The 27592-nt window shown below is 47.2% G+C and overlaps 2 protein-coding genes across 11 annotated transcripts in view; one reads left to right on the forward strand and one right to left on the reverse strand.

Moving 5' to 3' along the window:
• Positions 1 to 1902, forward strand: part of ANKS6 (ankyrin repeat and sterile alpha motif domain containing 6) — a 33637-nt gene extending 31735 nt beyond the window's left edge. The window contains exons 9-10 of one of the 4 annotated variants that reach the window (XM_078779181.1): positions 109 to 212; positions 1512 to 1902. In XM_078779181.1, the coding sequence (XP_078635307.1) occupies positions 109 to 209 (101 nt within the window). In that variant the 3' untranslated portion in view covers positions 210 to 212; positions 1512 to 1902. Of the gene's footprint in view, positions 1 to 108; positions 413 to 1511 lie in introns of those variants that run through there. The other 3 variants (XM_078779182.1, XR_013623638.1, XM_078779183.1) reach the window with 3 other exon arrangements.
• Positions 1812 to 27592, reverse strand: part of ZNF335 (zinc finger protein 335) — a 167056-nt gene continuing 141275 nt past the window's right edge. For 6 of the 7 annotated variants that reach the window (XM_068115359.2, XM_068115361.2, XM_068115355.2 and 3 more), the window contains 6 exons: positions 24998 to 25119; positions 20966 to 21030; positions 19097 to 19180; positions 17303 to 17380; positions 17125 to 17217; positions 1812 to 2186 (listed from right to left, as the gene is read on the reverse strand). In XM_068115359.2, the coding sequence (XP_067971460.2) occupies positions 2181 to 2186; positions 17125 to 17217; positions 17303 to 17380; positions 19097 to 19180; positions 20966 to 21030; positions 24998 to 25119 (448 nt within the window). In that variant the 3' untranslated portion in view covers positions 1812 to 2180. Of the gene's footprint in view, positions 2187 to 17124; positions 17218 to 17302; positions 17381 to 19096; positions 19181 to 20965; positions 21031 to 24997; positions 25120 to 26324; positions 26448 to 27592 lie in introns of those variants that run through there. The other variant, XM_068115362.2, reaches the window with a different exon arrangement.

The raw sequence follows: 27592 nt of genomic DNA on the forward strand, positions 1-27592 counted from the left end.
ACAAATGTATCATGAGGTTTTATTTCCTTTTGAACAGATGTAGTTATTTATTTGTTTTTTCTTTGCTGCCTGCACCTTTCTGCCCGCACCGCATACCTGACCGTGCAGCTGTAGTCGAGGCTCAGGCGGCGTCCCCACAACCGCTGATGTCTGCACACACTATGCTGGGTGTCGCCCGTGGTGCAGAGAACGGGGCATCCTTGACATAGCTGGTGCGGTCCTGCTCGTTTGTACAAGAAAAACCTTTTTCCGCACTTTTTGTTTTTGTTTTTTTTGCATACAATCGAGGCTCGTGAAAGAGCTAACATTAGTTACATAAAAATAAACTGACACATAAAACATAAGATAAAGGGAGCGGGAGACAAGATGGGGAGAGAGGGAAGCACACAAGTACAACAGCAGAGAACAGGGACATTGGGAGGTCTGTGGGAGAGAGAGGGCTTGGGGGGAGGAGGCATGGGAATGGGGGGGGGCGGGGGAGGGAGTGGTGGGAGGTAGAAAAACACATGGACACTGCTGGGACTGCCAGGAAAGAAGTCGGAATTTCAAAAAAGTGGATCTGGGGTGAATTGACGGGGGTAGAAAAGATCAAGGTTTTGGATGGGGGAAGATAAGAGATGGTGGTGAACAGCTGTTTTAAAGACCTGGATGGAGGAGTGGGATTGAAGAGAGTGTGGGAGTTTGTTCCAGAGGCGGGAGAAAAGAGGAATGAAGGAGTGAAGGTGAGCAGAGAGTCTTGAATTTGGCAGTTTCACCATAAGAGGGTTGCTGGCAGATCTTGTGCAACCTGTAGGAATATTTGGGGGACAGAGCACAGACAGAGCTGGGTGTGCAAGGCCGGAGAGGAGTCGGTAGAAGACAGAAAGACCACCAACCTGCCTGCGGTGAGTGAGTGAAAGGCCCTCGGAGTTCGCTTCATCGCGGGAGATTCCAATGATTCTGAAAATGCGCTTTATATGGTTCAAAGATTCTTGTGATGCGCTTTATATGTACATTGCTGTATATAAGGGTCTTGATGAGTCTGTGTGGTGAGGCCTGTTCCTGTATTGCATTTGCACGTTTTCGGATGGTGCACAATATCTGAATGATGACAACTAGTCCTTTCAAAGCACATCATGACGGTTTGTTTACTCCATGTAATCAATTACCCCGAGCCCTGTTTTATTGCAAGACTCCGAAGCAGCTGTTCTGGCCTCGGTAGTTTTGCGATATTTTCAACATCATGTACCTCTTTGCCTTCCCGATAACCTTTCAAATCGAGTGTTCACCGGCTCCTGCATGAGCACGTTCAAAAACTCCCTTCAAAGCTGTACGTGCATTAAATGGCGTGAAATATTATTCTCTCATTCTTCGTAACTTCCTCATTAATTTCTCGATTTACTTTCTCTTTGCTTGGGAAACCATACTGTAATCCCTTCATTCCTTTCTGTGTTTTATCAGGGGTTGTTCGTTGCCCGTGTCATTGGGGGTTTTGCCATTTGTGGAACTTTATTTTCTGCCTCTCACTGCAGGTCTGTGGATCTGTTTTGCATGACCTTTGAACCAAATGTGCCAGGTCAAGGTCGTTGCCAGGTCAAGGTGCTTTATGGAGTTTGTGAATCTCATGGTGGGACGTGAAAGGCATCCTGTGAATCCACTCTGGACGTTCATTCCACGACCCATCTCGGGTGGAAGAAAGAACCTCAGCCTTTGCCATGTTCAATCAAAAAACCTACGCAGAGTGTTCATGTGAGTGGTGTTCGAGTGCAAATTAAGACGTAATGTCGAGTTTCATTTGAGTCATTAATGAGGTGAACAAGCACACTCTCTGCTCCAACTTCCTCTTCCTTTATTCATTATTTGGAATATCAGCGTCGCTCCTCGGCCATGTTCTAATAAAATATACACTTTAACTTTTCTGCATATATGATTCAAGCCTTGTGAAATATTAATAAAAATAACCAATTCATAAACTTTACACAGACAAAAAGATGAGGGAAACATGAGAGAGGGTCATTTGCAAAAAGGGAGGCTTTGGGCCTGGATAACCATGTGGATGACTCTGTACCCAGAAGGTGCATCGGAGGTGCAGTACCCACTGCGTTTCACGAACGATACCCAGCGAGGCGTCTGCACACAGGAGTGATGGAGACGCTGCAGCACTACCAGCCTGAGCCTCGAGCACGGCCGCCTCGACTCGACTACAGCTGCACAGTCGGACATGCGGTGCAGGCAGGAAAGAAAAATCCTAAATTAATAACTCCATCTGTTCAAATACAATTCATCATTAGAAACACTCGTGGCAAACTTTTGAAATTTTATTCAACAATCAACCAATAACGAAGTGGATCCATCAGTTGGGAAGAGTTTGGCACTTGTTTAGATGACAACTCACACTGACTGTCCAGTGTCCATTCAGACCAATTTACACAATAAAAAACAATGAAACCAATCATGTCATAGGCCATAAATAACACAGTAATGTTACACATTAGATGGGTTTCTAACAGATTCATGGATCAATCAACATTGTGGTTTGTAATGAACAGGATTGTTGTGATATTGATAAACTCGATGGTTGTGATGTTGATAAACTCGATGGTTGTGATGTTGATAAACTCGATGGTTGTGATATTGATAAACTCGATGGTTGTGATAATGATAAACTCGATGGTTGTGATGTTGATAAACTCGATGGTTGTGATATTGATAAACTCGATGGTTGTGATGTTGATAAACTCGATGGTTGTGATGTTGATAAACTCGATGGTTGTGATGTTGATAAACTCGATGGTTGTGATGTTGATAAACTCGATGGTTGTGATATTGATAAACTCGATGGTTGTGATAATGATAAAGTCGATGGTTGTGATGTTGATAAACTCGATGGTTGTGATATTGATAAACTCGACGGTTGTGATGTTGATAAACTCGATGGTTGTGATGTTGATAAACTCGATGGTTGTGATATTGATAAACTCGATGGTTGTGATATTGATAAACTCGATGGTTGTGATGTTGATAAACTCGATGGTTGTGATATTGATAAACTCGATGGTTGTGATGTTGATAAACTCGATGGTTGTGATGTTGATAAACTCGATGGTTGTGATGTTGATAAACTCGATGGTTGTGATATTGATAAACTCGATGGTTGCGATATTGATAAACTCGATGGTTGCGATGTTGATAAACTCGATGGTTGTGATGTTGATAAACTCGATGGTTGTGATGTTGATAAACTCGATGGTTGTGATGTTGATAAACTCGATGGTTGTGATGTTGATAAACTCGATGGTTGTGATGTTGATAAACTCGATGGTTGTGATGTTGATAAACTCGATGGTTGTGATATTGATAAACTCGATGGTTGTGATGTTGATAAACTCGATGGTTGTGATGTTGATAAACGCGATGGTTGTGATGTTGATAAACTCGATGGTTGTGATGTTGATAAACTCGATGGTTGTGATGTTGATAAACTCGATGGTTGTGATGTTGATAAACTCGATGGTTGTGATGTTGATAAACTCGATGGTTGTGATATTGATAAACTCGATGGTTGTGATATTGATCAACTCGATGGTTGTGATATTGATAAACTTGATGGTTGTGATGTTGATAAACTCGATGGTTGTGATATTGATAAAGTCGATGGTTGTGATGTTGATAAACAGAATGGTTGGGTTGGGGTTGGAGTTAGAGTTACGAGTTTGAATGACTGAACTTCCTCAAGAGGATTGTTTGTAAAGTAGATGGGAGGGTTTGCCAGATGGTCAGCGTCAAGGGTTGAAAGAACCTTCTCCACCTTCTCAGGTGCAAAAGACAGAGAATCCACTATCAACTCCTTTCTGGTGAAATTACCTAAATCCAGAACCAATGCTCACCTCCACTCATTCATTTCTCTTTTTCTCACCTTTGGAATCAATCAACCAACATTCTCTTCAATCTCATTCTTCTAGTCCAAGCCATTTAGCATTTGACGGGGAAAAAACTGCAACACTACCGATCTCATTAGTATTGATTACCCTCAAGGTACCTTTATAACATACTAAAAGTATAAAGGTCTAAAAATATGGGGTGACTCTCAAATAATGCAATCAAGCTTTCTCCATTTAGCCCCATGTTAAAAGACGTACATATGCCGCATGCTATGATTATTGTCGCTCTCTGAACTTCTATTGCTTATTTTATACACTGGACCTAATCACTAGCACGATATAATAAATAAAGGATATCATACTGTACAATATTGTATATATAAGTGAAGTTTTTACTGTTTTAGTGTCTTATTTAACCACACCCCATTTTACAAAGACTGCTCACTCCACAGCAAGCGACGGTACATCATTATTTGTTTGTGAACCATATATATCTTAGTTTTTAATCCCATCAATGACATGTATTTAGTATGTTTAGGTCTATTGGCAATAACATACAGTAATAGTATATTCAACTTTTCTATATTTGCAGGTAATCCAACCCTGAAGAATGGCGGCCAATTCGTGTGTGTTCTGCAATGAATCCACCAACAACGATAATCCAGTAGTGACACTTCGTGAAAAGGGAAGTCGGACTATTAATGTTGTTAGTGACCAGCGCAGTGACCCAATACAGACTGTTCCAGGTCAAGTTGTTCATCAAGAATGCCGACGTGTATACTGCAATCCAATAAAGGTAGCACAGAGTATCAGAGATACACACAGACCAGGCCCAAGTGTATCGCTCCGATCAGCAGAGGAAGCCTTCAACTTCAAAGCAGATTGCCTCTTCTGTGGTACAAAGGTGAACTTTGATAACAGGAAACAACAAGGAGATGTCCACTCTATCACATTTACAGAATGTAAAGATAGTCTTCTGCAAAAGTGCTCAACAAGGAACGATGCATGGGCCGATACTGTTCGGGCTCGACTGCTCATTGTGTGTGACCTTCCAGCGGCAGATGCCGTGTATCACCAGGTATGCAGTTCAAATTTCCGGACAGGGAAACTGATCCCTCTGAATTTTGTACATAATGAAACAGTACAGAAGAAACAGAAATTGGGTAGACGATACAAATCACCACACGAAGGCGGTCGTCCTGCTCTGGATGACAGATGTCAGGCATTTATAAAGGTGACTGAATTCCTTGAGGAAAATGACGACGAACAAAACACAATCTCTGATCTGGTGGACAAAATGGCCGAGTATCTTGCTGACTCAAATGCCGAGTCCTATTCTCAAAGATATATGAAAGACAGACTGATTGAACACTTTGGCGACAGAGTCATTGTCACAACAGTTAATGGCAAATCGAATGTTGCAACGATGAGGCAAACAGCTGACAGTGTACTTTTGGAGTTTCATGCAAACCAGTCTAAGGATCCTATGATTCAGAAGAAAATAATCCTGGAAGCTGCCGCTAAATTCATACTGGATGACATAAAGCAAGTGGAAACAGGGAATGAAACATACCCAACATCGGAAGACTTTGAGTTCAAAGACGCCAGCCTCAACTTTCTTCCTGATACTCTGAAGATTTTTCTTGGAAAGATCTTGAAGGCAAAAGATGTAGAGCTGAAGATAGCTTCAATTGGTCAGGTTATAATGCAAGCTGCACGACCACGTGTCTTGATTGCTCCACTGCAAATTGCACTAGGGGTGCAGCTGCAGCACCATTTCGCCTCTCGTTTCCTTATTGATTCACTGCATGCACATGGGTATAGCAGCTCATACAAGGAAGTCACACGTTTCAACCAAAATGCAGCTGTATACCAGGGTACGGACATACCCAACCACAAGGGAGAATTTGTTCAATATGCAGCTGACAACGTCGACCACAACATTAGAACCTCAGACGGACACAACACCTTCCATGGCATGGGGATAATAGCCATGATTACCCCTGGAACAACACAAGGACATCCGATTCCTAGAGCTCAGGTCACTGCCAGCGACATAGAAACAACTGGAAGAATCCAGATACAGTACCATAGAGCTGACGACCAGGCACTTGCAACCTTGACTTATGGGAGCGTGCCTATCATGAGAGCCCATGGTCCCACAGCCAACCTTGATGTACTGTGGAAGACGTCACTGCTGTTCAAGATACCAAGACCTGCATGGTCCGGGATGATGCAACTCTTACATCGTGGTGTCCAGCATTCAAAATCGTCTGTCCTGTTTCTCCCAATGATTGATTTGAGCTCGAGCGACACTACATGCATCTACTCCACTCTCAACTACATTGCGCAACATGCTAAACAACATGATGTACCTACCATCATCACCTTTGATCAGCCACTATGGTGGAAGGCATTGTCGATCATTCTCTCGGAGCCAGATGGAAGCCCCATGCGACGTATTGTGGTAAGGCTAGGTGCCTTTCATATGGAAATGAGCTTCCTTGGCAGCATAGGGCACCTCATGGGTGGTTCTGGGTTGAAGGAGCTGCTAGAACTCATATACGCACCAAATGCAGTGGATCACATCCTAACAGGAAAAGCAATTTCCAGGGCTGTACGGGCACACATCCTCCTGGATGCTGTCCTGAATGCACTCCTCCTGTCTGATCCTCTTGGAGGAACACAATACAGAACTGCAGAAGACTTGCCAGTTCGGGATGAAGATGCAATGAGTGGCTTGGCCGATGATGATGTGATTCATCCAGATGTGAGTAAAGCAAGGACCCTGTATGATGCGTTGATGAAAGGCACACGATCTTCCAACGATGTAGCAAGTGATCCAATCCTTGACAAGATCAGCAAAGTCTTTCAAACACAGACAGAATCATTGACCAAAGACCGAACAGCGAAACTGTGGTTACAGTATATGGATATGGTGAAGATCTTAAGAAAATTCATCAAAGCCGAGCGTATGGGAAACCGGTCCCTGCACCTCGAAGCTGTATCTGATATGTTACCATATGTAGCAGCCTCAGGTCATTCACTCTATGCTAAGTCTGCCAGGATTTACCTGCAAATAATGCACAGCTTAGAACAGGACTATCCAGATGTGCACCGTAAGTTTACTCAGGGCTTCCATGTCGCCCGAAGAAGTAGTAGAGCTTGGGCTGGAATTTCCTCAGACCTGATGATTGAGCAAGTACTCATGAGAAGTATGAAGACCAGCGGGGGGTTAACAAGAGGAAGAGGAATGACAGAGCAACAACGGTTAACGTGGCTTTTGTCCATGCCGGCTTGTTCGGAGACGAACAGATCGATGCAAGAGCTCACTGGAGTGAAGTACAGCACAGGTGAACAGAACAAAGAGATGGGCAAAACCAGGCAGCATCGCGACATGCAAGATACAAGTACACTACAGGTCGCTCTAGTTGACAGAAATCCTTTCAAGTGTCATCCATCCCTCAGGAACATAATGACTGGTGTCAACGCTGGCAGTAAGGTTGATGTCGACAATGCCAAGCTCATTGGAGACAAGATCATGCACTCCATGACAAATCAGTCAGTTGTCCACTACACGTTCAAGCGCAAAGACCAAGCCACCACATTTCTGAAGGTCAGATCATCTGTGCGAGTTGGTAAAGACCAGGTACAGATAGACCCAGAACTGCTATTCCAGCGTCTCATCATCATCTCAAAATCTGCTGAAGATAAGGAAGAGATGTTTCGCTTTGAGTTATGCCCTCATCCACCTGCGCTGTTTGATGAAAAGCTGATGATACGTGAAGCCCAGAAGTCCGTACTCGGAGATGCTATCTGGTCTAAACTTGAACCAGGTACCATAGAGTCAATCAGCGAAATCCAGTATGTCTTGGATGGTGGAAGTCTGCTGCACCGTATACCATGGCCACGTGGTTCACCAACATATCGAGAGATCTGCATGCTCCACTGTGACTATGTTACAAGAAAGTACGGAAAGGCCATCGTAATATTTGATGGATATCTTGGTCAATCAACCAAGCACATGACCCACCAGAGGCGAGCAGCAGGTAGAGGTGGACCAGAAGTGACTTTCACTGATGACATGAAGTTGACCATGAAGAAAGACATCTTCCTGGGAAACCTCAACAACAAACAGAACTTCATCAACATGTTGAGCAGATACCTCTGGCTTTCTGGATGCCAGACCCATCATTCCCAGGAAGATGCTGACCTGCTAATCGTCCAGACCGCAGTCAGTTCGGCGAACATGAGGAACACAGCCCTTATAGGAGAAGACACAGATCTGATCGTCCTACTCTGCTTCTACGCAAACCTAGAAGCACACGACTTGTTTATGTATAGTCAGGCAAAATCCACTACAAAACCAAACCACATCTGGAATGTGAAGTCCATGAAACGTCAGCTAGGTGCAGCTGTGTGTGAAAGCATCCTATTCATACACGCAGTATTGGGATGTGACACGACGTCTCGACTGTACGGCCTTGGCAAAGGAGCGTCACTGAAGAAATTCATGATGAGCACACTCTTCCAAACTCAATCCCAACAGTTCTTGGCTGAGGATGCATCACCAGATGTGGTCGAGGCTGCAGGAGAGATAGCACTCGTGTGTCTCTACAAGGGTAAACCTGATGAAAGTTTGGATTCCCTCAGGTACAAGCGGTTTTGTGAACAGGTCGCAGTCAAGACTTCGAAGATACTCCCACAGACCTTACCGCCCACATCTGCTGCAGTGAGATATCACAGCAGACGGGTGTATCTGCAAATACAGCAGTGGAAAAGAAACAACAGCCTACAACCAGTGGATTGGGGCTGGAGAATGAGCGACGGCAATCTTGTTCCAGTTATGACCGACCTCCCTCCAGCACCTCAGGATTTGTTGAATGTTATCCGGTGCAACTGTTCGACCGATTGTGGTTCCGCACGGTGTACATGCCGCAAGAACAACTTGGAGTGTTCTCCTGCTTGTGGTCAGTGCCGTGGATCTGGCTGCACCAACTCCGTCCTGGACAGTTTCAGCGACGACGATGACGAGGAAAATGATGATTAGGTAGTGGACTGTTGTTATAGACTGTTACATGCAGCTGAATTAGTTAATTGTGGACATTTTTTTACTTTTAAGTGAATCCTTGACTTCCGACAGTATTTTATGAGTCAGTATTATTAGTTTCTCTATATGTGATTTTATTATGAGTTTGTGATTTTAATCAACAAAATGTGCCATAATTCTGAAACAGTCATGACAAGTGATTCATGTATTTGCATATCAGTGATCAGTATTTAGCTATTGGGAATTTTGTTTACGTGCTTATTTTTTTGTTCCGTATGGGCCATACTGGGGCTGTAACATGCTGTAATTCCTGATATTAAAAGTATAATTATATACCATGTGCTCGGAATGTATCGCAAAATGTGAACAAATCGTACCGCAAAAGGATGAAAAGGGGGGTCCATGTACCAGTGATTTTGACAGACACCCCATATTTTTAGAGCTTTAGACTTTTGATATGTTATCTGGTATATATTACTGCATACAATTTCGCACTGATATGTAGTGTTGCAATTTTTTCCTATCTGGCCCCATATTTGGGCTAAATGGCTTGGACTATTCCCTCCAGGCGTTCAAAACAGCTGTTCACGACCATCTCGGATCGTCCCCAATCCAAAAGCATGATCTTTTCTACCCTTTTTAACCCCACCCAAATCCCTCCTCCTTCCAATTTTCCAGTTTCCCCTCCTTAGAGTTTCCGTGTGTCCATCTTCTCCACCTCATGCATTCTATCCTGCATGGCATTCCTCCCTACACCCATTGTTTGTCCAAGTTTCCCTCGATCATGGCTTTTAACTGTGCTGTTGGTCTCTCTCTCCTCTCTCTCCACTATTAGATTGGGCCTGTTGTGTCCTGATCCGTTCAATGTACTAATACTAGCTCTTCCATGAGTCTCGACTATGTGTACTAAAAACAAGACCGAAAGTCTAACAGCGGCGTAGCCGGGCTTGTTTTATACTTTAGTTGAAAATAGACGTAATGACGTAGCGTGACACAAAATTGCCGCTACTTTAATGTATAGAAGATATATTTTAACCTCCAGTAACTTTGCAGTCACTACGAAGGGATTAGTGTAACGATTACACTTATCTTACTATAATTCACCAAATGTCTGTCCGTCTGTCCGTTCGAAGGTACTGCAAAAACGGCTCAACCGATCGCAACGATATTTTGGGTGGGTAATCCTGGGACCCCCTGGAGTAAAATAGGCTATTGTGGGAGCTGTGCTCGCACGATAAAGCCAGACAAAATGGACGACACAGGAACGAAGTTTCACCGAGCTATTTATTTAGCTCAAAACCAAAGAACTCAAAAGCACACTGAATCCGCCCCTCGAACGGGCGGCAATTTATAACGCAAACTGAACACACAAAAGCCACGCCTCTCAGGCGGGGCGTGGTATGCAAAATAGGTAAGTCACGCCTCTCGACGGGGCGTGGTATGCAAGGCGAGTGTTCGCCCGAGAGGGCAAGTCTGGATACGCCCGGGCGAGTCCGGACACGTGACCGCTTGCCGGTTGCGTCATCGGCCGGTGCACGGTAATTGTGTCATGCTTCCGGTAACCGCTACATGCGCCCCCCAAGAATTAACCTGCACCGGGAGAGTCAGTTTGAGGGGGGTCCTGATCACCCGGCCGAAACGACCCCTGGCGATTCGTGTGGGGGTGGTCGGCGGTGTGGCGGTGGATGGTCGGGCGGGGGGCTTGGTTGACGGGGGACGGCCCCGTCGTGGAGGAAGGGCCAACCGTGGAGGTTGGTCGAGGTCCAAATGGGCCGGCTTGAGGCGGGTCCACGGAGATGCGGTCCGGCTTGCCGCCGATGTCGACGATGAATGACTTGTCGTCCCTCTGCAGGACCCGGAAAGGCCCATCGTACGGCGGCCGGAGCGGTCCCCGGTGTACGTCGTGCCGGATAAAAACGTACTCCGCAGTGCGAAGTGCTGGGGGGACGTGGGGTTGGGGGGCAGCCGTGGTGGGACGTGGGCACGGGGACAAATCTCCTGGCGGCCTCCTGGAGGTCCGAGCGTTGGCGAGCCGCGGACCAGGGGCCAGTGGCATCAGGGATGAATTCGCAGTCGCAGTGGCTGGCCGTAGACCAGCTCGGCGGTGGAAGCCTGGAGGTCCTCTTTAGGGGCCGTTCGGAGGCCCAATAGGACCCACGGGAGCCTATCGGCCCAACCGTCGTCCTGGAGGCTGGCTCTGAGAGCGGCCTTCATCGAGCGGTGGAACCGCTCGCACAAGCTGTTGGCTTGGGGGTGGTAGGCCATGGTGCGGTGAAGCTTGACCCCCAAGGCCTGGGTGACTGCGCCCCAAAGCTCGGAGGTGAATTGCGGGCCTCTGTCGAAGGACATGTCCGAGGGCGCACCGCAACGGGCAATCCAAGTGCCAATGAAGGCCTGCGCCACGTTGGCGGATGTTGTTGATGCCAGCGGGATGGCCTCCGGCCACCTGGTGGTCCTGTCCACCATCGTGAGGAGGTGGGTGAAGCCCCGCGAGGAGGGAAGGGGTCCCACCAGGTCCACATTGACGTGGTCGAAGCGCCGCGCGGGCACGTCGAATGGTGCCAACGGGGCCTGGGTGTGCCGGTGGACCTTCGCGCACTGGCAGGCGACACAGGCATTGGCCCAGTCGCGGACGTCCTTACGGAGCCCGTGCCAGACGAACTTTGCTGCCACGAGCTTCTGTGATGCTTTCCGGCCCGGGTGGGAAAGGCCGTGGAGGGCGTCAAAAATGTGCCGCTGCCATCCGGTGGGCACGATGGGGCGAGGTTGGCCCAGGGAAACATCGCACAGGAGAACCGTGCCTGTGTCCTTGAAGGGGACGTCGGCCAACCGCAGGCAGGTGTCCGCTGTCCAGAGGGCTTGCACCGTGGGGTCGGCGGTCTGGTCGGCCACCATGCGGGGGAAGTCTACACCCAGGTGGACGGCGTTCGTGCCGGACCGGGAGAGGCAATCGGCCACAGCGTTGCCCTTGCCCGCAACGTGCCGGATGTCCGTCGTAAATTCGGACACGACGGAGAGGTGGCGCTGCTGGCGGGCCGACCACGGCTCCGTAACCTTGGCCATGGCGAAGACCAGGGGTTTGTGGTCCACAAACACCGTGAACGGGCGGCCCTCCAAAAGATGGCAGAAGTGGCGAACGGCCAGGTAAAGGCCGAGGAGCTCGCGGTCGAAAGCGCTATACTTGCGCTCGTTAGGGCGAAGCTGCCGGCTGAAGAAGGCCAGCGGTTGCCAAGCTCCGTTCACCCACTGTTCATACACGGCGCCCACCGCGTAGTCGGAAGCGTCCGTGGTGAGGGCGATGGGTGCGTCGAGCGCCGGGTGTGCCAGCATGGTTGCATTGGCGAGGGCCACCTCTCGCCCATGAACGCCGCGTCCATCTCTGTGGTCCAGGCGACGTCGTGCTTGGCCGGCTTGCCCTGGAGGGCTTCGTACAGGGGGCGCATGAGTTGGGCGGCACGAGGCACGAACCGGTGGTAAAAATTTACCATCCCCAAAAATTCCTGTAGGGCCTTGATGGAGCGGGGGCGCGGGAAACATGTGACTGCCTCCACCTTGGTAGGCAGCGGGACGGCCCCGCGCTTCGTGATGCGGTGCCCCAGGAAGTCGACGGCCGTTACGCCAAACTGGCATTTCGCCGGGTTGATGATGAGGCCGTGCTGGCCGAGGCGCTCAAAAAGCGTGCGCAGGTGGATGAGGTGCTCCGCCCGGGAAGTGCTGGCGATGAGAATGTCATCCAGGTAGACGAACAGAAAGGTGAGATCGCGCAGCACACTGTCCATCAGCCGCTGGAAGGCCTGGGCCGCGTTCTTAAGGCCGAACGGCATTCGGAGGAACTCGAAGAGGCCAAAAGGTGTAATTCCAGCCGTCTTCGGAACGTCGGCCGGCCGGACAGGTACCTGGTGGTAGCCCCGAATAAGGTCGACCTTGGAGAAGATCACCCGCCCCGCCAAACGGGTGGAAAAGTCCTGTATATGTGCTATCGGGTACCGGTCGGGGGTGGTGGCATCGTTGAGGCGGCGGTAATCGCCGCATGGTCGCCATCCGCCACCCGGTTTGGGCACAATGTGCAGGGGCGAGGCCCACGCGCTGTTCGAGCGCCGCACAATGCCCAACCGCTCCAGCGCGTCGAATTCCGCCTTTGCCACGGCGACTTTGGCCGGGTCGAGGCGGCGAGCCCTGGCGTAGACTGGTGGACCTGTGGTCGGGATGTGGTGTTCGACGCTGTGCTTGACGGCGATGGCCGAAAACGTCGGCTGCGTGAGGGCGGGAAACTCGGCGAGTAGGCGGGTGAAATCGTCCACGGCCGGGAGCGCGCAGGCTAGCTTGGTCGGAGCGGAGCCGCTCAATGAGCAAGTGAGCGAGCTGAAGGTCTCCGCGTTGATGAGCCGACGCCGTTTGACGTCGACCAAAAGCCCATGCACACAAAGAAAATCGGCACCCAGCAAGGCCATGGGCACATTCGCCGTGATGAAGTCCCACCTGAAGCGCTGGCCCCCAAAGCAGAATGCGACGCTGCGCGAACCGAAGGTGCGGATGGAGGAGCCGTTTGCGGCGACCAGGGCGGGGCCGCATAGCGCGGCCTGTTTGTCCTCCACCGAGGCGGGTATCACTCTCAGCTGAGCGCCGGTGTCACACAAAAAACGCCGCCCGGACTCCGTGTCCGTGATAAACAGAAGGCTGCCTGAATGGCCGACGTTCATGGCAGGCAGCGAGCGCCGGCCTGGTCATTTCCCGACCAGCCAAAAGTGCACGGTGGGCGGCACGTTCTGGCCTTCTGCCCGAACCTGGCGTGGTAATAGCACATGGGTCCGCTCTGGTGGAGACTCCGGCGGTCGCGTCGGGTTTGGTCGACGGGGCGTCGCGGCGGCCGCAGCCGTCAGTCGCACGGACTCGGCTGGTGGAGGCGCCGGTCGTGGCGCGAGTGTTGCCTCGGTCGGCCCAGGGTCCCAGGCGGCCGCTCCGACGTGTCGCCTGGCCGAGAAAAATTTATTGGTCTCCTTGGCCAGGGCGCGAGGGTCCGTGATGGGCGAGTTAGCCAGAGCTAATCGTACCTGCCCGGGTAGCCACTGGAGGAACAGCTCGCGGAAGAGGAAGTCTGGGCTGTGGTCACCGAGAAGAGCAAGCATGTGGTCCATGCTTTCGGACGGACGGGCCTCGCCCAGCTCCGAGAGGTGTAGTAGTTGTCGTGCGCGTTCGGTCTCCGTGAGTCCAAACGCACCGAGGAGTAGGCCTTTGAGCGCGCCGTATTTGTCGCCGTCCGGCGGGTGCTGTAGGAAGCTCAGGACCCGGGCCGCGGCGGAGGCGTTCAGCGTGGAGACCACATGGTGGTAGCGCGTCGTGTCCTCCATAATGTTCCGCAGGGCGAAGAGAGAATCCGCTTGAGCAAACCAAACGGCCGCGTGAGATTCCCAAAAGCCCGGGAGCTTCAAAGCTACAGCTGACTCCATCGTCGTGTTCGTAGAAAGGGGTCACCAATTGTGGGAGCTGTGCTCGCCCGATAAAGCCAGACAAAATGGACGACACAGGAACGAAGTTTCACCGAGCTCTTTATTTAGCTCAAAACCAAAGAACTCAAAAGAACACTGAATCCGCCCCTCGAACAGGCGGCAATTTATAACGCAAACTGAACACACAAAAGCCACACCTCTCAGGCGGGGCGTGGTATGCAAAATAGGTAAGTCACACCTCTCGACGGGGCGTGGTATGCAAGGCGAGTGTTCGCCCGAGAGGGCAAGTCTGGACACGCCCGGGCGAGTCCGGACACGTGACCGCTCGCGTCATCGGCCAGTGCACGGTAATTGTGTCATGCTTCCGGTAACCGCTGCACTATATTGTTTTTCCAAATTTTCCAATTTTCCAGTTTTTCCAAACACGATGGAATAATATTTACCGATATGAACAGTGATGTGGCTTTTATTGAAATTCTACAAATACTGTTTAGATTTTGATGAGAATTATGAACCTGCAGCAAATCCGGAAGTGGACAGATGACGGCAATGCGCGGGTTTGATAATATCCAAATGCAATCGTCATTCAATCGTAATGTTAAATCGTTAAACGTTAATCGTGTTAATCATTTTGTTAAAGTATCAATTGATGATTGGAATTGAGTGAATACAATTACGATTTTGAATTCGTAATTGTGTTCACCCAACCCAACAAGTTGTTCACCCAACTTCACATCAGGATTTAAATATTTGTTTATGTCACGAATGTTGTTAAAAGTTAATTTTTTTATATTAATGTTATTTAATTTGTGATTGGAGTTCTGCTGTTTGGAATAAAAAAGAGATATCGAGTTCAAGTGAATGACAGAAATGCCATGATGGTTTCTATTTTCTAAACGTGAATTCGCGGATCGCCATATGCAGATTCGCCACGGTCCCACGATCGATGTTTCTATACGTTTTTCATGGAAGTCCTTCTCGAACTTGCTGTCCATGTCTGACGTGCGACTGAAGGTGCTACAGTAATGTGGAATTTATTGGTTTCATGCTTTAGCATTCGCCGTTTCTGCATTGTCTGTTTGCTTCTGGCCTCCCACCTGTGCGTAGCACGGGTACCTCACTAGTAATATTAATGTTACGTTATCATTATTACTAAAATGACGTTAATATAAAAAAAACAGAGGCTAATTCCTTACTTCCGCAGTTACACTGCTTATCATCGATTCATAAACCATACCATTAAGTTTAGTGTGTGTCTTCAATCACAAACTTTCAAACGCAGCCTTCAATCACAATCCAAATTTCAGTGTGTCTTCAATCCATTAAGTTTCCATTCACAACATTGGGATGAAAGTGTTATGGTTATATTTACTCTATTATTATTATTATTACTATTACAAAAACTACACCACTGAAATGATACACTACTGTGTTAAGAAACCTGGGCTTAATTTGTCTGAAGCGGTCTGAAGGTAGGGCATGAAGCCTAAGGCCTATACGTGTGGGGAATTGTGCCATTTAATGATGGCAAGTTGCTTTCGTAGTTAGTTTCACTTTGTATTGAAAACGAAATAATTATCCAGGATCAGCTGAGAACAGCTCTTCTCTGATAAAAGTCTGGAGCCAGGGCTTTGATTAGCAATTCGGGCCGATAGGGGATAAAGCCTGGAGCCTTGTCTCATTTGTAATTCGGGCCGATAAGGACAGGATGGGCGATCCAAATCCTTCATTCCTTTGAAACTGCCTTTGTCTCGCTGGTATATCTGATTCAGGTTTTGTATTTAAACTCAACTCTTAGTATGGTGGAGTTAGATGTTTGGGGATTCTGAAGGTTTCGTGAGTCCTTCTATTCCTGAGCATCTCCGCGATCGTGTACTTGGTGGATTAATAAATTTTGTTACTCTTCTTCTTCAAACGAGGTGGACCTTCGATTCATTCACCAACATACGTACCGTATTGATGGAAGAGCCATAACACCGATGCTTTCGATATTTGATGGTCATTTTAACAATCGGTTTGTTTGTGTTTCACACTGAATGAAAAACGTAAAGGTAGAGAGAGCATGGCGATTGTGATACATGACAGGTTCGACGATATGTTCGGCTTGAACAAAATTGGGATTAAAATGGCGGTGTGCGGAGTCAGCCGCCGTACCTCCGTAATGACATCAGACGTAATCACATCACCCTGTCATGTGACCAGATCCTAAGCTCTGATTGGTATACGTTTGAGAGGACATACATATGGACGGACAAACACTGTTCGAGACGGCTTTGCCCTATGGGCTACGCCATAAAAAGTGTGAGAGAGGCGATTGTGATGCAGTGATGGTGAAGGGGGATTTAAACCACACTTGTTTATTTTAAGACAGTGAACGAGGGCATCTACCCGTTGTCACGGGCATGGACTACGAGGAGGCATATTGGCGACAGTCACATTGCTCGAGTCTTACAACTAAAATGGCTGCCAGTCGGCCGTATTTGAGTGCATTGTGAAACAAAATGATGTGCATATGTATAGCATCATGTTTTGTCTTTATGCCAAGTATGAACAAAATTGGTCCATACATGTCTGAGATATGGTTACAGACACACGCTGAGACGGACGGACAGATGGATGAGATCCAATCCATCAGCCCCTTTTTGGACTAAGTCCAACAGGGCCTAATAATTATCTTGCTGCTTTACACCCATTATATGTTACTCACTGAGATGTTTTGGGTCCTTATTGGTAGAGCCCGCCCGCACAGTGAGCCAACGGCTCTCACCTGTTCATGCAGCAGATGCTGCGTAGCTTGGTTCTGCTCGTACTCGATCTGCTGGAGCTGGAGTTCACCATCCTGGATCTGTCCATTCTGGAGCTGGCAGGGAACAGAAAAACCAGTGTGTTGCAATTCCAAACCATAACCGGAGCCCAACGTGAAAGTTCAGTTTCTGGGTTCTTACCAACTGGAGCTGGTGACCCTCGGGTAGTGCCACGATGTACTCCTGAGGTAGGCCGTCCTGAGAGATCAAGTACTGGACCTGCAAGATGCATGATTAAAGCTTAATCTTTTCCATCCAGATTACCTATTTTGGTTGGTCACCAACATACGTCACCCCTGGTTTGTCATACTATGTCAGACTAGTATCCAATTATCACCAAATCATTGGTGAGAAACCTCCGTAGGGAAGTCTCTGTTGGTCCGTTTTCAAAACGAAATTCAACTCGCACAAACCTGTAATTTTGTACACTGCTTCACACAGCATTTTGAAAGCAAATTTCACTGGGCGGCAAGAGTCAAGGTAAGTGGTGATTTGAAAAAAAAATTATATATATATAAAAAATTAAAGGTGAAATTATATTTTTATGTGATATTTATCACAGGGTTATCCAGAACTAAGAATGATCAATACAGAGACAAATCATCTGAAAAATCGTTAAAAAGTGCCGTCTTCAGTGCTTACAAAATCTCGGTTGTGGTCTTTCTTCTGTAAGACTTTCATCACCACTGCCGGTCGTGGATGAAAGTGTGCTGTCTCAGGACTGTTGAGTGTGATGTACATCTGACTGTTGATGGCCTCTCGACGAGCTAGACTCTTTGGGCCCTTCGGGGTAGTGTGACATGAAACAGCACGTTCAGGTACATTACTGTGAAGAGTCGGTGACAGGTAAGCTTGTACCATCCCTGAAAACACCATTCCAGCCACAGAGATGTTCATCAGGTGGTACAGTTTTCCATTGCAGTCTGCAACATCACATGGTACAGGAAGGTTTGCACAAGCAAAGTGTCCGATGACTTCATCACAGAATTGTGTGACAGAGGTCTCCCTGAAAAGTCCCTCCACCACATCTCCTGTCAAGTCATTCACCTGTTCCATACTTCGTGCCCCGAGAAACAGCGTTTAAAGATTAACTACCTTGTCGCCCAGTCGTTCCAAATCCTACTCACTGGGCGACCAACTGCGTTGACTGGGCGACTATAATGTCGCCCAGTCACTGTTATTAAAATGCACTGCGCTTCAAAGAATGTGAAGAAATGATGATTCGATTTTGGTGCAATTTGACAATTATTTACTAAAAGTCCCTGGGAAAGGTTTACATGGGTCTCGCCCTTCATTGTCCAAGCGACACTTTTCTTATACATCTTTAGAGCGATCGAGGTCCACCTGGCTGGTCCTAAACCTCTGGCAATGTAGGATTGTCCTCTTGCATCACACGGTGAAATCACCGAGGTCTTCAGTTTTCCACATGGCCTGGCTCCTTTCAACCTGAATTTGTGAACACCAACTTCATCAGCGGATCACAGGTAAATCGGCCCTTCAGTCGAGCTGGATATATACTCCACATGGAGAAACCTTCTCCTGAATGACTCAGAAGGGAGTAAAACCAATGGCATGTCGTGCTCTGGCATTGGCGGCATTTACACCTCTGAGGTTACCTGTTGTCGTTGTTGTTTCGTATGCAACCTGCGGCTGCTGGTTGTATCATTTTCTGTAAGCGTGGTAGTTCTGCTGATTGAATGCCCTCTATTACCAATAAGCAGGTACTCATTTTGCCATCCTCGGAAGGATAACAGGCTCAGTGAACCCACCTGGTGTAATTTTAATGGCACGACAGGGGTCAAACTCAACACCTTGAGATCTTAAGGCAGTCATATTAACCATTAAGCCAACACCAGGCTTATAGATTACCTGTGTTATCCTTTAAATTGTGAAAGGAGGTATGGCCTCACACACGATCGTCCACAAACCACTCACATGCCCCATTTCATCGGTGGTGGCAATCACTTGTTGGAAGGTTTCTCCATCGGCCGTCACGTGTTCGATGTATGTTGCTTGTTCCTAAACACAATGTGAAGAGAACAAGTCATTTGTGCAACTCTCCAAACTTGATAAACAATCATCTACAAACCACTCATGTTTACTCATATAACTTCATATGAAACTTCATATGTTGATATGAAATCCTTCCTTTTCTCCAACAACCTCATCTCAGATCACCAATCCAGATTCAGACCAGGTCACTCACCTAATGATGGATGGAGGTCATGAGATCAGGGTCATCTCTCTGGGCACGTGTCATGCTTTTGATACATTCTGGCATCTGGCCTTGTTCTACAAACTCTCTGCCAATGGCATCAAAGACCAACTCCACACATGACTTACTGACTTACTCTGCTCTCGTAGCCAATGTGTGGCTCTCAACGGAATCCTTTCATCTCCTTTCCCTGTCAAGGCTGGTGTGCCCCAAGTCAGTGTTCTGGGTCCAGTCCTATTCCTCATCTTCATCTTCATGAACAATCTCTACTACTCCCTGGAAAATCCTCTGTCTATTTGCTGATGACTCCACCCTCTGCGGTGACATCCCTCATCCTTCAGACAGGCAGACTGCAGCCTCTCTTCAAATATGGAAAAAAAATCATAAACTGCTCAAACACTTCAATATGTCTTTCAATTCTGACAAATCTCACACTATTACTATGTCTCTCTGAAAACACCGTCTGGCAACACCCCCCTCCACCTCCTACTTTCTTAACATTCTTTTGAGGACGTTCAGTCATTCAAACTTTTGGGTCTCACTATCAGCCCTGATCTCTCTTGGGCAAACCACATTGCAAAGTTGGCCTCCAAAGCCAGCCGCAGAGTGGGCATCCTCAGTCATGCAATGTCCTTCCTTGGCACACCTGACTGAACTATCCACCTACAAGGCCTTCATCCTCAGCTTCATGGAGTACTGCTCTCTCCTCTGGGCTGACTCCCCTGCCACACATCTTGCTCAGCGTGACGCCATGGAAACCAAGGCCTTCAAAATCATTGGAATCTGCCACGAAGAAGCTGAGTCTACAGGCTTATCACCACCATCGCAGACAGGTTGGTGATCTCTATGGATTTTACTGCCCCCCTTCTGGTCCTGCACCCTCTGCTGTTTCCATACTTTGATCCCCTCAAGTTACTGCATGACGCACAACATCAACCCCCTTCTTGTGACACTACCTCAATGCAGAATCACAGCTCACCTCCACTCATTCGTTCCTCTTTTTCCCCCCCACCTGTGGAACCAACTTCCACATCCTTTTCAATCTCATTCTTCCATCCAGGTTTTCGAGACAGATGTTCACCACCACCACCTCAGATCATTCCCACACCAAAACCACGATCTTTTCTACACCCATTAACACCACTCCCAACTGTCTCCAAATTCCCAGTTGTCCCTCCTGAGAGGTACATTCTGTATCCATGTTGTCCACCCTATGTGTCCTTTCCTGCCCCCCATCCCTTATTTGTCAAATTCCATCTCTATTTTGTCCTTCAGCCCTTCATTGGCATTTCCCCCTTCTTTGTCTGCTGTTCCTTTCGTTGTGTTGTATCCTGATCCGTTCTGCGTTCTAGCTCCTCCATGAGCCTCGACTCCATATACAAAAAAGGTAGAGTTTATCGATACATTAAAGTTCGAGTTTAACTGATAGTAATACCATGTACCTGATGATAGATGATGTATTAAAGGTAAAGTTTACTTGATGATATGTTAAAGGTAGAGTGTACCTGATGGTAGAGGAAACTTTCACGTTTAAATGTAGCTGATGATAAAATAATAATTAGCTGTAGCAAACTTATTGAGGTGCTCACTTGATCTATGGCTCCAGGAACCAGGCCCAACATGATCTGCTCAGACGTGGGTATCACAAGGTCACCTGGGGTCAGGGAATTGGACACACAGGTCACGAGTCGACAATGGACATAGTTATGGACTCCAGTGCACAAAGGCAAGACAGACCAAAAATAAGACAGGCATAAAGGGGTGAAAGGTAGAAGAGGTTAATACCAGGAAGACAAACAGGTAATTTTACTAAAAGTGGAAATTGGTTCCATTTTCATCACAAACATTTTGAGGGAATTTTATGAAAACCCCAAAAGCCAACAATGAGTTAATGTTGACCAAATGTGAGGTTTCCTCTTCAAGAGCACGTGAAATAACCAAATATGACCATATATCATGCTTCCCTTAATCAGTGCCCAGAGATCAATGATTGAAGGTTCTCGTGATCACTATGGTGAACGAGCATCACGTGACCGCCATGGTCAACGAGCATCACGTGACCGCCATGGTCAACGAACATCACGTGATCACCATGGTTAACGCGCATCACGTGACCACCATGGTCAACAAGCATCACGTGATCACCATGGTCAACGAGCATCACGTGATCACCATGGTCAACGAGCATCACGTGATCACCATGGTCAACGAGCATCACGTGACCACCATGGTCAACGAGCATCACGTGATCACAATGGTGGACGAGCATCACGTGACCACCATGGTCAACGAGCATCATACGCAGCGGCATATCTAATCATTGTCTCTAGTTAACGTCCCCTATCCACGTGATCACAATGGTCAACGAGCATCACGTGACCACCATGGTCAACGAGCATCACGACCACCATGGTCAACGAGCATCACGTGACCACCATGGTCAACGAGCATCACGTGACCACCATAGTCAACGAGCATCACGTGATCACCATAGTCAACGAGCATCACGTGATCACCATGGTCAACGAGCGTCACGTGATCACCATAGTCAACGAGCATCACGTGACCACCATGGTCAACGAGCATCACGTGATCACCATGGTCAACGAGCATCACGTGATCACCATGGTCAATGAGCATCATACGCAGCGACGTATCTAATCATTGTCTCTAGTTAACTTCCCCTATCCCTGTGATATCGACCTCGACCCACATGGAGTACAGAGAAAGGTAAAGTTTCTCTTCCTCAGATGGGCCAGAGAAGACACCTGTAATCAGATTATTCCAATCGTTACGAGAAGCACCTTTTTGTATGCAGATGATCTGGTGTTGATTGCGGAAAGTATGGATGGACTGAAGGAGAAGATGAACAAGTGGAAGGAATGTATGGAGACAAAAGGTCTGAAGGTGAATATCGGAAAAACGAAAGTGATGGCAAGTGGTAAAGCATGTGGTGAGGTGGAAAGAACTGGGAAGTGGCCCTGTGCTGTGTGTAGGAATGGTGTCCGGAGTGAACTCCATTCAGTGTACAATGTGCGCTGAGTGGGTTCATCAAAAATGTAGTGGTTTGAGAGGGTCATTAACCAGTGTGGCAGCTACATTCAAGGGTAAGGTGTGCACAGAGGGAGCTGCAGATGGAGGAAATGTTGAGTTGGATCTTGGAAACGGTGTGAAGCTGGAAGGTGTGAAAACATTTTGCTCCCTTGGAGACATGCTGAATGGAGAAGGTGGATCAGACTCGGCAACGGTTGCTAGAGTGAGATGTGCATGGAAGAGGTTTCGGGAACTGAGTGGCGTGCTGATGAGGAGGAGAGTGTCGTTGAAGCTGAAGGGAAAGGTGTATGCTGCATGTGTGAGAAATGTTATGATTTATGGGAGCGAGACATGGGTAATGAACGTAGAGCAGCAACGAAGGTTGGAAAGGGTGGAAATGCGAATGGTTCGACGGATGTGCGGAGTATCGTTGAGAGAGAGGAAGACAAATGATGAATTGCGAAAGATGATGGGAATAGAGCCTGTGATTGATGCTGTGAAGAGGAACAGGTTGAGATGGTTTGGTCATGTGTTGAGGAAGGATGAAAGTGACTGGTTGAGAAGAGTGATGGAAATGAATGTAGAAGGAAGTAGAGGACGGGGAAGACCGAGAAAGACTTGGCTAAAGATGGTGGAAGAAGAAATGCGGGCAAGGGGGTTAACAAGGAGAGATGCAGAAAATAGGGCAAAATGGAGAAGATTGTCATGGGGACCGCAAGGCTAACCCCCACTCTAGCAGGGAAAATGGCCTTAAAATGCATGTTGTTGTTGTTGTTGTTGTTGTTACTAGAAGCACCTGTTCCCATGGTAATGGATGGGGGGGGAGGGAGGGAGTATTTTGTCCAGGAGTGAATAAAATAGAGTACGGATGGATGCAATTTGGCAAAGTATTTTTTTCGATCCGATAAGGTCTTCATACAGTCAAATTCCCTGGTGTTGGGCTAGCGGCTAGGGTGCCGGCTTAGGATCCTAGGATCCTGGGTTCGAATCCCGGTCAATCGCTGAATTAACGCCAGGGGGGTTGACTCAGCCTGTTCATCCTTCCGAGGTCGGCAAATTGAGTACCAGTTCACTGGTAATTCCCTGCTTGTCGTTAAAGGCGGCAAAAAGGGTTGGCGTCAGGAAGGGCATCCGGCCGTAAAACATTGCTTCAAAAAGGGGACCGAAAAACAACAACAACCACAGTTCCCGAAAAAGGCCAACCCCCGCTTGCGGGGAAAAATGGCCTCTAAAGGTGTTTTTTTTTTTTTTTTAAGGTCTTCATACAGAGATATTATTATAATACTTTAAACCGTTGGGACTTTCAATAAACACTCGCACCTGGAAAAGCACGACACAAGATAAATTCCCACCACTCATCCCCTCTCCAGAACCCCCCCGCAACTGAATTTTTGAAACTAAAAACCAACCCGAGTATACCCCAAGTACAACCACCAAGTATCAACTCATTCTGTCCAGTTTAGGAGTACATACGAGTCAAACAAACACCAAATTATACATAGTGCGATTATAGCGGTCACGTGATCACATGCACAAGGTGAGATAAACAAGGAGTAATGAGGAACAATTATGTGCGCAAAAGAGAGGCACAGCAAGTGAAAGTTCAGGCCTGGTGAATGTTATATTGGCCTGCTGAAATTCATTCATTAATTAATGAATTTTTTGAATTAATTAATTAATAATTTTTGAAATTAACATAACTAGAGAAATACCCGTGCTATGCACGGGTGGGAGGCCAGAAGCAAACAGGCAATGCAGATACGGTGAATGCTAAAGCATGAAACCAATAAATTCCACATTCCTGTAGCACCTTCATTCGCACGTCAGACATGGACAGCAGGTTCGTGAAGGACTTCCATGAAAAACGTACCCGTTCGCAAACAAACGGGTACGTTCACGTATAGAAACATCGATCGTGGGACCGTGGCGAATCTGCATATGGCGATGGGAAAATATCAGAAATTGAAGGGTTTTTTTTATTTTAAACGATTCATATAAACATCCGTTGAATCATATCACACGCAAATCATCAAAATCTAAACAGTATCTTTAGAATTTCAATAAAAGCCACATCACTGTTCATATCGGTAAATATTATTCCATCGTGTTTCAAATCGTGATCGACACACTATGTTCGTGATGATCGTGATGGTGAATCGTGATCGATAATCGTGTTCACAATCGCTATGTCGTATGTACTTCCGATACGTGTACCAAATTCCCGACACGTGTAACTGTACCAAGTCAACAGTGAAAATGATTTTGAGCCGATAGGTGTTACGGCCTTGGCAAGATCGATGGAGACAGCGATCTGTTAGATCTGATCCTCCTTCATGCCGAAGTGCAGATCCTCCTTCATGCCACATCCGATCGATGCAGCTGTGCAGCGATCGGTGCAGCCGTGCAGCGATCGGTGCAGCCGTGCAGCGATCGGTGCAGTCGTTTGTGCGGCACACGGTGTTAACATAATGAATGAATTCTCAATATAATCAGAATGTGTTAACCAGGGATGAACCATTAACTTATCCTGACCATTTCATTCCAACCGAAGACAGAGCCGAATGGAGTTCGCTCTCGGTTCATCCTACCGCTGGGTGACGACGTGCCGTCTGCCTTTGAGGAGAGGGACGTGCTCTCAGTACAATCCTTGTGCGTCTCAGAGCAGTGCAGGCGGTCCATGTGCAACTTGAGATGGCCATTTCTGTTAAACCTGCACAAGGAACAGGAAGAAGTGACAAACGAGCAATGAAATGAAGGTTCTGAAGAACAATAAAAACAGAACGAGCAAAGTGAAGACAGGGGTGGAGGAAGTATAGAAAATTAAAATGACTGACAAATATTCTTGGTTGAAATGAGATAAGATGACGCATTGAGCAAGATTCTGAATTGCAAGTGGAGGGCCACTTTTGCTCCTCTAATTTATCCAGGATGCTCTTCTACCGCCAACCTTTGAGAAAATGTTCAAAATGTAATATTTTCACTCGAGTATCCGCCACCCATGCCGTCCACCATTTTTTGGCTGGTGCCAAGGCTGGTGGATAGTCGGGGGTTGGAAATACAACATACAACAACATGCATTTTAAGGCCATTTTCCCTGCTGGAGCGGGGGTTAGCCTTGCGGTCCCCATGACAATCTTCTCCATTTAGCCCTATTTTCTGCATCTCCCCTTGTTAACCCCCTTGCCCGCATTTCTTCTTCCACCATCTTCAGCCAAGACTTTCTCGGTCTTCCCCATCCTCTACTTCCTTCTACATTCATTTCCATCACTTCTCAACCAGTCACTTTCATCCTTCCTCAACACATGACCAAACCATCTCAACCTGTTTCTCTTCACAGCATCAATCACAGGCTCTATTCCCATCATCTTTCACAATTCATCATTTGTCTTTCTCTCTCTCAATGATACTCCACACATCCACCGAACCATTCGCATTTCCACCCTTTCCAGCCTTCGTTGCTGCTCTGCGTTCATTACCCATGTCTCGCTCCCATAAATCATAACACTTCTCACACATGCAGCATACACCTTTCCCTACAGCTTCAACGACACTCCCCTCCTCATCAGCATGCCACTCAGTTCCCGAATCTTCATCCATGCACATCTCACTCCAGCAACCGTTGCCGAGTCTGATCCACCTTCTCTATTCAGCATGTCTCCAAGGTAGCAAAATGTTTTCCCACATTCCAGGTTCACGCCGTCTCCAAGATCCAACTCAACATTTCCTCCATCTGCAGCCCCCTCTGTGCACACCTTACATTTGAATGCAGCTGCCACACTGGTTAATGACCCTCTCAGACCACTACATTTTTGATGAACCCACTCAGCGCACATTGTACATTGAATGGAATTCACTCCGACACCCTTCCTGCACACGGCCACTTCCCAGTTCTTTCCAACTCACCACATGCTTTACCACTTGCCATCACCTTCGCCTTTCCGATATTCACCTTCAGACCTTTTGTCTCCATACATTCCTTCCACTTGTTCATCTTTTCCTTCAGTCCATCCATACTTTCCGCAATCAACACCAGATCATCTGCATACAACAACTCCCATGGTAAACCCTCCTTTACGTTCTGAGCCAGCACCTCCATCACAGCTACAAATAGTAGTGGACTTAGTACCGACCCCTGATGCACTCCCACCTTCACCTCAAACTCCCCACTGTTCCCGACCTTCGTCCTTACAGCTGTGCGTGCTCTTTTGTACATTCATAATAGTCTATTCATAATTGTACATTCATAATGGTCTCCTCAAATTCATAATTGTTACTTTTTCCACGTGCGAAATTTGCATTTATGTTTATTTAAATTATACAATGGACTGCAAAATAGAAATGTTTCATGATATTTGTTATATTATATCACCTTTATCTATCAATATTGTTGAAATGAAGATCAAATAGCTGTGTGTTGAAATATGTTGAAAAAGTCAAAACTTTACATGGGGTGTAAACAGACTCGGAACAAACTAGAAACAAACAAACAGACTAACAGAAGGTGTAAACAGACTAAAGGAGCGTGAATGCAGAAAAAATGCAGGGGGAGGATTCGAGAATACCACACCACCAGGTGGAACCAGAGATGAGGTAATCATGAGAAAGGGGAAAACTGAAGTGAGTGTGATTAAAGAAGGAAAGAAGGTAAACTCAGACTGGGAGCCAGGTTATACAAGGTTCACACAAATAGAGAGCTTGGAAATCAGCCAACATTACCGCTTTACACATAAAAGGTGCAAAAACAGATCCTGCAACTACAGACCAATCAGCCTGCTCCCAATTATCAGCAAGGTCATGGAATCAATCATCGCTTCTGATATCAAATCCTTCCACTTCTCCAATTTCTGATCATCAATTTGGATTCAGTCCAGGTCAATCTACTCTGGACACGCTGCTTCTGCTGTCTCAACAATGGATGGAGGTCCTCAACGCCAAACAGGAAATCAGAGCGGTCTCCCTTGACATATCACGTGCCTTCGATACAGTCTGGCATGCCGCCCTGCTCACCAAACTCTCCTCTTATGGTATCCATGGAAACCTCCACGCATGGCTTGTGGACTTCCTCTCTGGTCATAGTCAACGTGTGGCCCTGAATGGAATTCTCTCATCTCCCCTTCCTGTCCAGGATGGAGTTCCCCAAGGCAGTGTTCTGGGCCCTGTGCTTTTTCTGGTCCTCATCAATG

The sequence above is a fragment of the Myxine glutinosa genome, chromosome 5 (genome assembly GCF_964187855.1).
Source record: "Myxine glutinosa chromosome 5, kmMyxGlut1.1, whole genome shotgun sequence".
NCBI lineage: Eukaryota > Metazoa > Chordata > Myxini > Myxiniformes > Myxinidae > Myxine > Myxine glutinosa.